Source organism: Capricornis sumatraensis, chromosome 9 (genome assembly GCF_032405125.1).
Source record: "Capricornis sumatraensis isolate serow.1 chromosome 9, serow.2, whole genome shotgun sequence".
NCBI classification, from domain to species: Eukaryota; Metazoa; Chordata; class Mammalia; order Artiodactyla; family Bovidae; genus Capricornis; species Capricornis sumatraensis.
Window position 1 is genome coordinate 80,639,734 of NC_091077.1, and position 16,976 is coordinate 80,656,709.

At 43.6% G+C, this 16,976-nt stretch overlaps 1 protein-coding gene across 1 annotated transcript in view; it reads left to right on the plus strand.

Moving 5' to 3' along the window:
• Window positions 1–6,742, plus strand: part of RASGRF2 (Ras protein specific guanine nucleotide releasing factor 2) — a 249,152-nt gene extending 242,410 nt beyond the window's left edge. Inside the window, exons 24-27 of the mRNA XM_068980666.1 lie at window positions 1,621–1,700; window positions 2,953–3,070; window positions 3,638–3,706; window positions 6,643–6,742. Coding sequence (XP_068836767.1) covers window positions 1,621–1,700; window positions 2,953–3,070; window positions 3,638–3,706; window positions 6,643–6,735 — 360 coding nt within the window. The 3' untranslated portion in view covers window positions 6,736–6,742. The remainder of the gene's footprint in view (window positions 1–1,620; window positions 1,701–2,952; window positions 3,071–3,637; window positions 3,707–6,642) is intronic.
• Window positions 6,743–16,976: the final 10,234 nt, after the last annotated feature.

Genomic DNA, 16,976 nt, shown 5'->3' on the forward strand with positions numbered 1-16,976 from the left:
GATGGATGCGAGTCTGAGTGAACGCCGGGAGTTGGTGATAGACAGGGAGGCCTGGCGTGCTGTGATTCATGAGGTCACAAAGAGTTGGACACGACTGAGTGACTGAACTGAACTGAACTGAACTGAAGGCAGCAGTTGCCTCAGCCATTGGGCACTGGATGCAAAGAGCCTATTCCCTTGTTATACATGCCACACTTCATCAGGGTCAGCAGGTCACTCCTCGGCCTATTTTCTGCATTCTGTTTCTTTTTCCCTCTGAAGTTGGCACCTTGTTAAATCTTCTTTAGGCCTTCACTATGGTTAACTTAAGCAATCTTCATGTCTTTGGCAGGATGCAAGGTTAGGAATAACTGAACTGACTATAGAATAGAGATGATAAGGCTAGTGTTGAAATTATTTTTAAAAATTAGAATATTACTGCAGCCTACCAGGCTCCTTTATCCATGGGATTTTCCAGGAAGTGTACTGGAGTGGGGTGCCATCACCTTCTCCGATATTACCTGTAGAGACATTAAATAGAATTTACCATTTCAGTCACATATATAGATCACTCAAAGCAGCTTTCTTGTGAATAATGGGCTATCCTCGAGGACCCAGTGCTTCAGACCTGCCATAGGCAGGGCCTGATTGCAGAAATGCCCTGCTTCGGACGCTTTTGTTAATATCACCAGCTGTGTAGCTGTCTTTCCTGCAAAACTGAGTCTAGTCTGGGAGACATCCAAAAGGCCCGGTAGAATGTGTTCTTTGAGGGCCACCAAATTTGGTCTGTGGCTGTAGAACAGTTATTTCTGCAGCTTCTTTGAGGGAAGGGCAGCCAGGGACCTGGCAGGAGGCCTGCCCAACCCCCGCCACCCTCCACCCCGATCAAGCCATGCTGGCTGTCTTTCCCCAGAGCCCTCGGGAACCAGGATGGGAAGGTAGCCCTTGCAGTCACACTGGAAGCTCTCATGGTGCCTTGAAACTCCTCTCTAGACTGAGACAGAGTTGTCTGAGGAGCCTCACTCTCAGCTTCATTCCAAATGCTTCTCCCAGCCAAGCTGCCTGGATGTGGGTAATACCGGGAGTGAGTCTTTATCTCCAAGGGTTACCCTACCATTCTCCATTTCTCTAGAAGAAACTCTAGACCAAGGTCATCAGCAACTTTATTTCTTGGTAAATATTAATTATTCTTTTCTAATAAATTGATGAAGATGAACACAAAGGATTTGGACTAGAGGGTATTGACCAGTCTGCAGCCAAGCAGTATAATATGTGCTTGGATGACTTGGAAATTAACAGTCAGAAAGATTCATCATGAAAATCCCCTGACACAGGACCTCTCTTTAAGACCCCTATTTGGTATGTTCTTTTCAGGTCTTTAAGTTCCTGTGTTTCCTGTGCATTACAATTTTTCTTTTCTATACATTTTCTCTCTTTTAAATGTATATAAAAAATGAGTTAGTATTGTCACATGTTCTTTTTTAACAAATGAAATTTAAGTACATCTCCTTACTTTGAAAATCATATCACGTCATCGTACCTGCCACTGTAGAAGAGAATTGAGCAACTTTCAGTAACTCACCACCTTATCAAACCATAGGGGTATTTTCATGACATACTAAGTTATTTGTTTCCTTCTAGACAAAAGCTCTAATGGACAAGCTTCAGAAGACTGTTTCGTCTGAAGGAAGATTTAAAAACCTCAGAGAAACCCTTAAAAAGTATGTCTATTTTGTTAAATTATTCATAATTCAGAAGTATATTTATATAATTTTTATAGTATACAAATAATGGCCTACCTCATACTTTGCTTTGAAAAGAAAATCAAATGGGACACAGCTTCCATCATCAGGTGTTTTTCTGATTTTCCTTTTCATTTGGAATACCACGCATATAGTAAGTGTCTTATGGATATATTCATGGTGTGCAGAGCATTCCAAACAAGAAGAAAATGTCACCACAGTAAATCCTACTATATTTTACTATGAAAAGTTTCTTTATTTGGTATTTCCTAATCTATATACGGTGATTTCCTGTGATTCTTTATTTGAATATTCCAGTCCCTGTTGCTTTAGTTTTTTATTTTTGGCTCTTTTTGCTGGATCATTTTCTTATTCTTCAGACACACAGAGAGCGAGAGGGAGAACAGAGTATATTCTCCTGCAATTTGTTTTCTTATGACCTGCCACATGGACTTCGCTTACTCTGGAAAATTTTGTCCTGTGATGCCATGACTGAAATAAAGACTTAAAGTAACAACGATAGTATAAGAACTATTTACTGAAGATTGAATAAATGATAGCCTCTATCCTAAGTGCTTGATGTGTTTTATTTAAGCCTCATGGAAAACTAGAGATAAAAGTTTCATTGTCTCCATTTTACAGACAGGAAACTGCAGTTCAGAGAGTTTGCCCAGCACCACTTAGGAAGTAGGCAAGTGGGGACTCAAACTCAGTTCCCCTGGATTAAAAGGCCGTATTCTCAACCTCTAGACTCCGAGAATGCACCTTCCAAACAAAGAAGGCCTCACTTTAGTGTGCAGGTGTGATATTAAGTCTCTACCTTTTAAAACATTTAAATACTAACTAAAACAGAAAACAAGTTTTACAAGCTCTAATCACATTGATTTTTCCACCCACTTCTTCAGGGTTGAACGTTTGCACTTTAATGAGGTGCATCTCTAACGGTGTGGCCATTTGACAAGCACTGCAGGCAAATGCCACAAGCAAGCCCCATTAGCAAATGTTTTGTATTTGTCTCTAAGACATCCTGTTGTTTGAGCTGTAACTTTGTATCATGCTCTATTGTAAGACATAATTAAACCTCTGCATATCATGAGCATGTTTCTGAACGTGGAATTAACAGACTTTTATTTTTCAGGAGGGGAGCGCAGAGCTACTTCCTGTTGAAATTGGGGAGGTGGGTGGATACCTGTGTGAATGAGCTTCCGAACAGTGCCTCTTGGTCTTTCAGCTGTAACCCTCCTGCTGTTCCTTATCTGGGGATGTACCTGACAGACCTGGCGTTTATTGAAGAAGGAACACCAAACTTTACTGAGGAGGGCCTCGTCAATTTCTCCAAGATGAGAATGGTGGGTTCGAGTTTCATGTAAGCAGCCTGTCTTGGTGACCTCAGTGGCTTATAGAGAAGGGGCGATGTCATGGAAAAGTGACCACTGGCTTTTACATCGTGACCTTTTTAGCCGACACTGGGTCTGATACCTGATGTTGGCTGATTCAGGAGATTTTTGCAGTCCTCTTTCAGCTGGCAGTCTAGACAAAGAGGGTGGGGAATAAAGCGCCAGGGATGACTTTCTGAGACTGAACAGTGACAGACAGATGCTGAAGGCTTCTTGTTGGACAGCTGGGTTCTGAGCACGTAGAAGTGAGGAGCCCATGGACACTAGCGCCCCATGCTTGCCACCTGAGGATGCCCCGTGCCAGCTGTTCCCCTGATTGGGAATTCAGTATCTTCTTGCTGTTAGGGTTTCCTGTGGCTCATTGAAGGCAAAAAAGCCCTAAGGCTAGGTCATGATGAAGCAGGGGTCCAGATACCTCATTGGATGGAGTAAGGGACTAACTGCTCTGGGACAGGCTCCCAGAACACTGCTGCAACCCAGGGCAATGCTCATGCTTTGCTTCTGTTGTGCCTCCATCAGATATCACACATCATCAGAGAGATACGCCAGTTCCAGCAGACTTCCTATCGAATCGATCATCAGCCAAAGGTAATCTTGTATGGTTGTCAGGGAACGTAAAGAAGAAAAAAGTGGAAGTTAGTTAATTGGAAACAGCAGTAGAGTAGACCAATAATACCAAAAGCTAACTCAAAGAAAAGACCAAAAAGACAGACAAACCTTTGGTAACTCTGATTAAGAAAAACAAGAAGGAGAGCAAAAAGAATATCAATTCATGATCAAATTCTATTTTATATCCAGTATTTCTTGTGAAGCTGTCCACACCACCACTACCACCCCTGGTCCAAGCTACCATTATCTGGTACCTGGTATACTGAATGCAAATCCATTCTACAAATTTATAGCCAAATAGGACTCTCTGAAACACACAGTGGGAGTTATTTGCCCCTTGCATAAAATATTTTATTGGCTTATCTTTGCTATTAGGCTAAGGAAAGAAAAAAATTTTCATATATCCTAGAAATCTTGCATTATGTGGTCCCTACTCATCTTTCAAGATTCATCTCATGTCTTTATCCCCTTCTCTCCATCCCAACAATAACTGATGTTTATTACCTTTTTCTTTCTTCCTTTTCTTCCTTTCCTTTTTTTCATTTTGTAATAGATTTTATTTTTTAGAATCATTTTAGCTTTACAGAAAAATTGAAATGGTAAGAGAGAAGATTTCCATTTAACACACAGTTCATCATCCCTCTTATTTCATGGAACTTGACATACTTATTATGAAACTCATAAGAAAGTTTTGATAGGCAAAAAAAAAAAATGATAAGAATTTTTTGAAAAATAAGGAGTAAGGGGGAGTCTTCCCTACTAGATACAGACACTAACGCTGCAGTGGATAGGAGGACTATCTTGGCAGAGGAACACAAACTCAGTGGAGTAGGGTAAAGTCCGGATGCAGATTTTGTCTATGTGAAAATTTAATATGGGGTAAAGGAGACATTTAAAGAAAGTGACAGAAAAAAACTGATCATTGTGTCAATGAAATAGGGATTTTGGTTCTCCATCTTATACTATTCAAAAAATAAATTCCAGATGAATTCACTACCTTATTATAAAAAGAAACATTACATTATTTTAATGAAATAATATAGGACAAAATAGTCATGATCTTTGGATTTGAAAGACTTTCTTAAACACAGAATGCGAAAGCTATAGAAGATGATTGATAAAGTTTGCTGAATCAAAATCTAAAACTTCTATTTGACAAAGGGCAGTTGTCTAAAAAGTCAGAATACAAGCAGTAGACTGGGAGACAATGTTTGTAACATAAAAAACAAAGATTCAGAATAAAATTATTCCTATAAATTAAAAAAAGTATTTCTATAAATCTACAAGAAAAATCATAAACAACACAATATTGACAAAGCTATAAACAGGTGATTCACAGAAGAAGAAACAAAAATGTCCAATACATATTTGGAGAATGCTCAACTTCATTAATAAGAAAAATACAAATTACAAAGCATCATTATCAGCTATCAGATAGACAAATTTTTAAAATATTGTTAACAGCAAACATTGGTTAGGATATGGGATAACAGATACTCTCATGTACTATAGGCGCAAGAGTTGTAAAAATTAATATACCAAGTAACCAGAATGCTTATCTATTGCTGATGAGAGTAACATGGTACAACCTCTTTGGAAAAGTGCATCCTTTGGAGGTTTCTGAAAATGTTAAATATGCATATTTAACTTAAATACCTTATGACCCAGGTATTTATCCAAGGGAGAAGTGAAAACATGCTCACAAAAAGTCTCACATAAAATGTTTATAGCATTTCTTAATAATAGCCAAAAATTGGAAACAGCCCAGGTATCCATAAATAGATGAATGGATAAACAAATTGTGGTGTATCTATACAGTGGACCCACTACTCAGTAGTAGAAGATGGCAACCAGTGAGACACACCACAACACAGATGAATCTCAGCACATTACGCAGAGTAAAAGAAACCAGCCTCAAGAGTACCTACTGTGTGATTCCACTTACATGAAGCTCTGGAGCAGACAGAACTAACACATGGCGATAGAAATCAGAGCAGCGATTGCTTCTGGCAGTAGGTTGATGGGGAAGCTGCATGAGGGAACTTTCTGGGTGATGACATTATTCTCTAGCATGCTACATATGTAGCTTGATTGTTATTGTTTATTCACGAAGTCGTGTCCAACTCTTTGCAACCTCATGGACTATAGCCCTCCAGGTTCCTCCATCCATGGGATTTCCCAAGGAAAAATACTGGAGTGGGTTGCTATTTCCTTCTCCAGATATATAAGTTACATGGGTATTTACTTTTGTCAAAACTAATCAAAGTATTAATTTTACTGATGTCTGCTATATCTCAGTAAAAATAAAGAGATGTTTTTATGGAGCTAACCCCTGTTCTAACTTGTTCATTTCCGTGTCCTTTCATTTCATTTCTGGTGTGGAACCATTCACGTGTGAGGACTAGGGAGTATGCTAACAAGGACTTCACTGTAACTCTGTGTCGTAGTGAAATGTTGATGGCAACCCATCAGTGTGAGATCATTAAATAAACTCTGATATGTCACGCTCGTAATACAACACAGCAGTGAGAGCTTTTTGCATGACATGAGCTCTCCACAACCTCTAGCCTGATGAAAGCCGAATAAAATATACCCTTGTGATACCACGTATTAGAGGAAAAATGGTTTCTGTAAGAACCTGGTAATGTCTGGAAAGATACTGAAAAATATCTGGGAGAATACAAGCCAACTGATAACAGTGGTGCTTCTTGAGGGCAGTGCCTAGGGTAGGGAGTTAAGAGGGGAACAGAGATTTTTTATATATATACAGTCAGAATATATTCCTAATTTTTTTTTGTTACATAAAGTATTTCAGTGCTTGGGAGCAAATGTTGAACTGTGTCAGGCTCCATTCAGAAAATGTACATCTGGTGTTGTGAAGGAACTCAAAGCGGGGATATCCCTTTCTTCTCCAGGTCACTCAGTACTTGCTTGACAAGGCCCTCATCATAGACGAAGATACGCTGTATGAGCTGTCACTAAAAATTGAACCTCGGCTCCCTGCTTGACGATCCGACCTTGCCCCGCATCTGTGGAATGTTCATGGAAAGCAGAGCGGACAGAACTGTGCATGCCATGCCTCCCGCAGTGCTGAGAGGGCAGGGGGATGGAGGCAAAGCCCGTCTCCTCTGTTCCCCAAAGATGACGGAGCCAAACCAGAATTCTGTCTCCAGCCAGGGAAGCCCAGCTAGTTGGGATCAAGGACAGATGCTTCAGACTTGGGTGGGAAGCTGAAGAGAGTGGTGTTTGGTAAAGCTGAGGGCACATTTGCATGAGGGAGTACAAACTGGGAGGTGCTGGTAGCCATTTGAATGGAGCAGGTAACAAGGGGAATTTCAGATTTGGCCCGTGTTCTGTTAAGAGCTCAGGGACAAAGGTCCGTGGAAAAGGCTTATGATGTTCCACTGGCACTTAACTGGCCTGAGCCACCACCCAGTTTTCTCCTAGGATTTAACGGCTTCTCTTACATTTCCTTTGTTACAGGCTTCCAGGAGAGCCGAGGCTGTCTCTGTAGGGATGGGCCGACACATAAGCAATCTCAGTCCTCAGCATGTGCATGGTCCTCAGTGCATCGTAAATATTTATATTGGAGGAATGGCATGTTCTGAAACTGCTCTTTCAGTCTTTAGGCAACAGGACAGGAAAGACGTGTCGAAAGTCAAATGGATTTGTATGTAACATTTCCAGAATTTCAAACTCAATCGCTGTGCCCCCAGAGAGTCCAGCCACGTGGGGGACTTCTTCCTGAGGCTGTGCAGTTCAGGAAGTCGATGCCATTGGAGAGGCAGGTGCAGGCTTTGCGAAAAGATGCCCATGCGCCTCACAAACAGAACTGTGGAATACAACAGAAGGCCACTGAGGGGAAGAGTGGGTTTCAGTGCTAAGTGAAAAGATATACTTAAAAACCATCTCTGCGCCTTGCTGTGCTTGTTTTCATTCCCCCCACCCCCTTGGTTATGTGGGAATCTGTTCTGATTTACACAAACCGTGTTTAGGCTCACTATGAACATTACTTGTATTTTTTTTAAGTTGTCTAGTGCAGTGGGCCCCAACCTTTTCGGCACCAGGGACCGGTTTCATGGAAGGCAATTTTTCCACAGTCTGGGGCGGCCGGAGGGGAGTTGGTTTCAGAATGATTACGTGCATTACATTTATTGTGCACTCTATTTCTCTTGTTATTACATCGGCCCCACCAAAGATCATCAGGCATTAGACCTTGGAGTCTGGGGACCCCTGATTTAGTGGGATTTTCTTTTTAAAACCCACCCTTCCATATGCTATTAGTAGACAGTTCTTCTCCAGTCATCTTTGTTTTTAAATTTTGAGACATTTCTGAGTGAAAATATTGTTAAGTATATGGGAAATGGGCCCAAACACTCATGAGCTCTTGCGTCAGAAAACCTAATGCAGGGGTTCGTCCTCCTACCCTAGGCTGGGAAAGCGACTGTGATTTCCCCAGGATTGTTAGTTGTTAAAGAAATAGGGCTAGCTCATGTTCTCATGTTTACCTCCCTCTTCTCTTCTCAGGGAGACCTCTGCTTTCAAAGAAGAGAAAAGATATAGTTATTGTTACCTGAGCCTATTGCATCTGGCATTATTTCTTAGAGGCATGAAGCATATTAATGCTGACATTGGAAAAAAATTGATCTGTTTGGCTGCTTTCTCTCTTTGCACTTTAATTATGTTGTTAGAGCTGACAGCTGACTAATAAACTCAACTTGCTGGCTCATAAGACCCAGTGGAATTGATAATGTCCCACAGAGGTGAGAATGTACATTTTTCCTGCATGGTAAGGGCCATTTCTGTACATAACTATATAGTGAAATATCAAGTAAGTAAAAGAAAATATTTATAATATTTGAAGATCATTCCAAAAATATTTTCAATAGCTCATATTAGCTAACAGGATAGCACTAACTCAAGGAGGGTGACTTATGGATGCTTAATTTTTTTTTCTTTTTTTTAAAGTTGCTTGTTTTTTCTCTTTAGTTTCAAATAAAAAGTTGATGCATCTTGGTGCATGATAAGAAGCATGAGTTCTTTGGATCTTAACAATGCAAAACTTATCATTTATTCCTCAGTGTTCCGAAACAAAGTTTGAACTAATGTATGTCAGTTGCACCAAGCACCTCAAAGTCTTGCAAAAGAATAAGAAAGTAAAGGTTAACTTTCTTGGTGCAAAGACACAGTTTTGAAAGTGAACTAAAACCAGGACAGATCAGTGAAAAGACCACACAGACAGCAGTTTCAGGCAGAACAATACGTGAAAATGATATATCAGACTCTGGCCCTAGAGTCTCCAGAGTCTTCCAGAAGGGAGGGTGTGGTTCTATGGGCACTGTCCCTGGAAGTTTGAACCCTTAATTCTCTGACCCAGTGGTTCCAGAGGCACTGCAGCCATTCTTATTAGAGAAAAATAGAAACTAGAGGAATTACCAAATGCTCTTTCCCTTTTGGCATACAGGTTTTCCTCAGCTAGCGACAAAGCCGGCAGGCCTATTTCCTGCAGAATGTTGGAAGAGCGCCCCCTGGCGGTAAACTGTGGGCACTGTCCGTCGTCTCTGCTGACCTTTAATATATTTTTTGCTAGTTACACACCTCTCCTGCTTCCTAGAGTCTGAAGCCTTTCCACCTCCAAGGGAGTTGCTTTTGATGACCTGCACCATTTCTGTGCCAGCTGGGAGAGGAAAGCGCATTTTTAAAAAGCTCAATTTGGTCACATTTAAAAGCCCCAAGAGCAATTTGTGGTTTCCTTTTGATTCTTTAAAGCGCCCATCCTCTTCTGCCTTGCAAGCTCTGTGTGACGATTGGAATGAGCGCTCCTGGCTGGATCTGTTTGTATTCTATTACACGAGACCCATTTCTATGAGTAGATGGGAGGTCAGCCTCTAACAGCCAAATAGGGAACACTTGTATTCTTGCAAAATTAACCTAGAAAATCAGAAGTAAAATCCAATTTCATGCTTTCAGATGAAGACTCACATTTTTTACAGTCAATGAAATTATCTTGGGGATTTTAGAGGATGCCTTTGGTGATTAACTCAGACATCCAGTTTTGCTACAAGGACAAGTCTCTTATTTAAGGGACTTAATAAGAGACTGATTCAGGCATGAAGTAGAATGTTGTCAATTTTCCTTAGTGTTTCTTTGAAGGAATTTAAAGAGGGAAATTCAAACCTACTGTTGCAGTATTTTCAACTGACTCTCATACCAAGTCCCTATTACTGTTTGTTAAGTTTCAGTACAGATGTTGAGTAACTTGGCAGAGAAAAATCCATAACGTTCCAGTTTGGATTATGTGATAATGGACCCACACCTCTTTTTTTCTCACAGTGTTGTAACAGACAGGACCTTGGGTCAGCAATGATTGGACCGTTTTCAAATTCTTAACTAAAAAGAGTAATCCAATAGGGGGGTTGTTCCCAATAGAATTAAGTTTTATTTTAAAATAAAGGATTTCATTTAGCTTTTCTTTTCAAAGGTTGATCTTATTCCCCCTGGAAGGGGGCTGGGGAAACAAACTTTCCCTTCATTTTAAACCATAAGATTTTTTTAAAACCAGCCTGTGAAGTTTTTTTTTTTTCCTGCTATTGAAATGGTATAAAAGATAATATTTATGGCTAAACAATAGAGCTATGCTAATGTCCACAGCCAGAAGGAATAAGTGAATAAGATTCATTTTCACTTCAGAAAGACAACAGATTGTAGCTTTAAATAATGACTTGATTACTGACACCACTATGTGAATCCTGGTAATAAGACTTGAATCAATGAAATCTAATCAAAGTGTCTTTTCTTGGTATCTGTTAGTGACTTAAAATTAAGGCAGGGAGGAACTAAAGTAGAAAACAACCATCTTGTTGTAGGTATAAATACATGAAAGATCAGAAAATTATTCATCTTGGCTACCATATACCACATGATGTTAACATCAGGGTTGATTTGATTGTACTTGATTGTATTTGCTCAAGAAAAATAATAGTTCTACTAAATGATGTTGAACCACTGTCTTGTTACACCACCATTAATTTTTCTCTGGAAAGGCAGTTGTGAAAGAGCACTGGACTAGGGATCGTAGCCCTAGACTCAGATCTACCCAGCTAAAGCTGGGAAACCTTAGGCCAGTGCCGAAACCTCTCTGATCCTCAGTTTCCTCTTCTGTGAAATGGAGTTAATAGTGATGCCTGTGCTGCCTACCTCACAGGACTGTCATGAGGACAAAGTGGATCCGACTGTAAAGTGCTGTCCAAATGTGAGGTAATTTGATTACCATCCTCATCTCTCTTGTGCAGAGGATTTAAGTGTATTTGTTTGTCATTTGTGTGTGTGATGGACAAACCCATGTATTACTTGGAGAACTGTATTGTTCGTGTCCAGTTACTTCGCACATCTGCTGACATCTGTGACTCCGACAGAGGGGTTTGTGCTGTGGCCTAACACTTGCCAGGCGAGGTGTGGGTTATGCCTGTACGCAAATTAAACTTTGCCTTTCTCAAATTCTCCAAAATCTCCTTAGTCTCTTCATTTGATTGTTTCAGCATTTTTCTATATTGTCTTCTTCATAGCTGTGGGCTCCTTCAGATATTCTTTTACTTCTAAAGTTCAGGGAGGAAAAGGTTTAGAAGAAACCATGTTGCAGGTACTAAAATATCAGAGAATTTGAAGGACCTCAGGCTTCTTAGGTGGCAGTAATGGCGAAGAATCTGCCTGCCCATGCAGGAGACTCAAGAGACACAGCTTCGATCCCTGCGTCGGGAAGATCCCCTGGAGGAGGAAATGGCAACTGACTCCAGGATTCTTGCTTGAAAAATTCCATGGACAGAGGAGCTTGGGCTAAAGCTTGGACAGTGGGCCAAAGTCCATGAGGTCTCAAAGAGTCGGACAGAACTGAGTATGCGTGCAAAGATGACATTATAGGTCTTCTGGCCCCACTGTCTTTCCAGGGTTTACAGCTTTCCCATGCCATCACCAGCCCAGGTTTGATTACCTCCAGGCACACAGAACTCATTACTCTCCAGTCAGCTCTGTTTGCGCAATGGCAGCTCATGAACAGGCTGTGGAGAGAAGAGCTACTAAGGTTAGAGGTGGAGGTCTGAGGCTGTGTTCCTCATCTAAAATGAAAGCCTCATATCTGCCCCTAGAATTACTGCAGTGGCTCCATGGAATAATATATATGAAAATACTTCACTTTTGTCCAGTAGATGAAGCTAATGTTTAGAGCTGAAGGAAACATGCTGCTGTTGAGTCCAAGAGAAAACAGAAAAGGGAGAATGTCTCACTGGCTTCCTTTTCCACTTCTGAAGTGAGCAATCAGCCTGGTAGGGATTTGAGAACCCAGGTTCCTTTCATTTTGTTACTTGGCCATTCCTCGTGGCGTTGACCTGGCCTGCTGGTCAAATCTGGGTCCTGTTAGTAATACATCCAGGCTCTAGCCAGATTAAGGAACAGAAAAGTGAATAAGCCCACAACAGGAGATTTCCTTTATAGCAAGTAATAGGGCACTTACACGCTTCACTTCTGTTCCCATCCCTATGACATGAGCTAGCGATGTGAACACCTGGCCACCAGATATGGAAAGAGCCCCTGAACTTTGAAGGGAATTGGTGACGATGAGAAGGGAGTATGTGGCCTATGACAGAGATCATAGAATTTTCAGAAATCTGGGATTTCTTTTGAGTCATCTATGGAGGTGGTCACTTCATTACCCCACCTTTATCATAAGTATAAGGATAACTAGGCTCTCAAAAAAAAGGGTGCCACACATTTTTTCTCAAAAACAGCCTAACTTCTCTTCTGACCTTACTAACGTAAAATTACACTGTAAAAGATGAGGAGTTGAGGTAAGGCATGGGGTGGGTACATGCATGCATGCTAAGCTGCTTCAGTTGTGCCTGACTCTTTGTGACCCCGTGGACTGCAGCCCATCAGGCTTCTCTGTCCATGGGATTCTCCAGGCAAGAATACTGGAGTGGGTTGCCACACCCTCCTCCAGGGGTTCTTCCCAACATAGGGATTGAACCCATGTCTCCTGTTTCTCCCGTATTAGAGGTGGTTTCTGTACTGCTGAGCCACCTTGGAAGCCCATGGGGTGGGGAGGTGGAGGCTAAATGTCTACTAATAAGGAGCTGGGGAAAAAAAAAAGAGCAGTTTCTCATCATAACCACCATCTTTTAAATTCTGTGTCTCCATGCTCTTCAAAAGCCTCGCCATTCTCTGCGTCTGGGATCTGGGCTATTTCAGGCTCACTGTATTTATTTCACCTGGTGCCTGAACTGCTATGAAACAGTTTGGTCAGCCCCACAGACCTCTAACTTGCTGCCTGTTCTGCCAGGGGAACAGGAGGGACTATGGTCTGTTAGGACAAAATGTGCAAACTGGGAGCTCTAACTCTTTACAGGATCATGCAACTAGTTTGGTGGGTCCCAGTCTGCAAATGTTCAATGAGATAATGGAGAACCTAGAAAATATCTGAGTATATCATATGTGCAAAAAGGGTAAGTATCACTTGTACACTAGGTTATAATGATAGCATATATGTTAACTGAGACCAATACATAGTAAAGTGCTTGAATCTTAAGTGTACAGCTTGAGGAATTTTTACACGTGTGTACACTCATACAACTACCCCTAAATCAAGAACCCTTCCAGCCCCAGAAGGCCCTCTGAGGCACTCTCCCAGTCAGTACCCCCATGCAAAGGTAAAATATTTGTTTTTGCTTTGGGTCATGTTTAAAAGAGGTGGAGGCTCTGAAAGAGAACCACTCTAAGTGGGAGGTTATTCCTGGGCTCCATGCCCTGCTCCATCATCCCCTCCTCGCATGGCTTGGGTCTTGAGAAGGAAGGGAAAGGAATCAGTTGGTGATGTGCACCTGGACATAGAAGCTGGGTACGTGACCGTCACCAGAGGCCTGGGCAGCTCCCTCTGAAATGCAGGCTGTGCTCCAAAGTCCTGGTGGGTCAATGCTATTTACAGTCAACCTTTCCGGTTTGCAGTGGATGTTCCAGGGAGGGCTATTTTTAAGCAGGTTGATGGCCTGCAGGACCTTCTGGTAGTAAATTAAGCTGTTGTGGATACAAAGTGTATGGTCTAGTAATCTACTTCAGACGACCTGATCTAGAAGAGAAGGGTGATTGCCCCGAATCCAGCCTCCAGATAACTAGTTGGAAGGAGATGCCCTGGTTTCTGGTTCAGAATGTGATTAGAAACTGAGGGAGCTTTAGATGTCTTTCTCAGCTTGGAGGGGAAAGTGGAGGGTCCCTGAGAGAAGGGACCATTCTCCACAGCTAACCAGGGACCCAGGGATGGGCTCCTGAGGGAAGATAGGAACAAATTCCCAAATAGGTGCAGCAGTTTTCCTGCGGTCCTCCCACTCCCAACGCAGGAGCCTGCAGGTCTGGGCAGCCAGTTAGCGGGCTGCGGGCCCAGGAAGCCCTCGCAGAGCCCTGGGAGAGACAGCCTACAGGACTGGACTTGGAGCAGGGAAACATTTTAGAGAAAAGACAGGCGCTAGAAATAGGACAGAGACCACCCCCTGCCACCGGCGGAAGAATCAAGAGGCCGGTGCTACAAGGGAAGGGCTGGGGAGCAAGTGTGTCTTTAGACCTGATCGGGATTGGCCGGGGCGGGCCCCGCCCCACCTTCCCGGCCCCGCCCCGCCCAGGAGCCCTTTCAAGGCCGGCTCTGCCCCACCCTCCCGGCCCCGCCCCTTCCAGGATCGCTTTCAAAGCCGGCCCCGCCCCGCCCCTCCGGCCCCGCCCCGCCCCTCTCAGGAGCCCTTTCAAGGCCGGCCCCGCCCCCACCTTACAGTCCTTGGCTGTTCGCGAGCGGCGGGACGCAGGCGGCTTCGGCTCCAAGGTCAGTGTGGCTGTGAAACCCGGCTTTATTCCTCCAAAACTGGGGCCATTGCTAGAGCCAGGGTAGGGGCCTTGTGAGCGGTGGACCCAGGGCTGTGGGCCGGGGTCTGGGTGATGCTCCTGTGTGAGGAATTCGTGGTAACTCTTGAGAAGAGCCGGCAGCGCGTCTGTCCTTGATTGAGCCGCTCCGCACCCAGGCGCAGGTGACCATTCCGTGGGCCAGTTGCGCGCGGGGGCTGGCACCCTGTCAGCACCCTGCTTGCGGTGCCTGTGTTTGATAGTGAATCAGGACTTTTTCTTGATGGAAAAACTAAATGCCACAGAGTTGGGGACTGTTAACTTTCAACTTTCTTTCCCTTGTAATCTGTAGAAACTCATTAGTTTGAGGGATGGCTTCCTCAGCAGCATCAGAAGAGATGCAGACCAGTGACTTGCGAAAAACTAACTGAAAAATGGACTCCTTTGAAGCCCTGGAAAGGAGCTAATTACAGATTGGCCCCGGAGCTAGACCTGATTTAAACTAGTTAATATTATTGCTAGAGAACTATTTTTAAAATCTCTACCCCATTAATAAATTAATAATTAAATAACATTTAAAATGAGAGTCCCATGGAGGGAGAGGCCTGGTAGGCTGCAGCCCATGGGGTCGCAAAGAGTTGGACATGACTGAGTGACTTTACTCTTACTCTAAAATAACTAAATAATTTAAATATTTAAATAAAGCAATTAAAATGTTTTAAAATATTTTAAATTTTATTTAAAATCATTTAAATAAAATAAAATTTAAACAAAATAGTTAAAATAACTTAAAGTAATGAAAACAATTAAATAAAATGAATAAGTAATTAAAACCCAAGTAACTATTTGCACCACCCCAACCCCTCCACTGGAGGTAAAAATGCTACAGAGTTGGCCTACATGTGTTTCATCTCTGGCAAAGGATTGTTGTTTGCTTGCTTGGTTGGGTTACTGTCAGCCCTGTTTTTGTCCCTTGGGTAGGTGACATCCCTGCTGGGTGTGGAGAGTGACATTCACCAGAATGAGGCAAAGCCCTCTGGCCCTGCTCAGCGCTGCCCCGCTGCCCCAAGACCTTCCCTTGAGCGTTGCCCTGACTCTGAGACACCCTGCCCCACAGGGTCAGGTGGAATCAGGAGAGGTGGCAGGCAGCGGCCTCATGACCGGCTTCGCGCGTTCACCCAGTGTGTTGTTTCCAGAAGTGCCGAGTTTCCTGTCTGCAGCCATCCTGCTGCCTCTGTGTCAGAGGTTGTGTCCTTGGTCAGTTCCCCCTGTGCTCAGACAGAAGAACACGGCCGCCAGCAGAACTTGGCAAAGGGCTTCCTGAGGCTCCCAAGCTGGCTCTGGGGGTTATTAGGCCGTGTGAGCCCTCCCCTTCCTCTTCTACTTTTGTGGGCACCTTTTCTAGCCACCTCCCTCAAACCTTCTGTGGGTTAAGGCACTGTTCCAGCAAAGGGCACGAGCACCGTATGCACCCACAAACTCTGCCAGCTTCCTGAGCAAATCTACCCTTAGAGCATGGACCAGGGGCCAGGTCAGTTTTCCTTTAGGGGAGGCTGAGGAAGGGCCGGGAAACTTGGGGTGGGGGACGGGAGAAGGAATGGAGCGTCCTGCATGTTCCAAGGCAGGAGGAGGACTGGTTCTGAGACAGACTTTGCCCCTGGCTCAGAGGCTCCGGGACTCCATCTTTGCCACAGCCTAGAACAGGAGCCATTTGCCTTCCCAGAGGGGCCCACATGGACCTTGCGTCAGCATTCTGGGAGTCCCTGCTCACTGAGCCAGTAATCCCACAGGGAGCCCATCTGAAGGTGACCGCTGGAGGTCACACCCACTGCTGCCTGGGAGACCACAGGGCTCCTTCCCTTGGGCAGGGAAGGAGGCTTCCATTCCTGTACAGCATTTCAAAGAACTAGATGGTTCCTAGCTTCCTATTTTCTTGAAAGCAACTTACCCTTGAGAGATGAGCTTGTGATGGTTGTATGTCTTCATCAACAGGAGGCCTAGGAAAGGCCTCTATTTTACAGGAAAAGACCATAGATTTCTCTGCTTATGACTTTCTACTTGTTAAATAGAATGGAGATGCCCAAGCATGCCTCTTAGGGTGCCAGTACATCTGGGGGTGGAGAAGTAACTTGAACCCTTTGCTCCCTTAGAGCTGGGAAGGGACAGCCACTCTCTGCTGGCCATGAGTGACATCAGGAGAATTTGTTCAGAGTGTTCTGTGGAGCTAGTCCAGCCTCAAGGACGCCCTCTGTTTTGGGGTCATTCTCTCTGGAGGGAACGCTGACACATGGTCCGACCCCTGGCCTTCCACTGCCCTCCAAGGAGCTCGAAACGCAGGCGCCCTGTACAGCTGGATCAGAAATAACTCTGAGTCAGC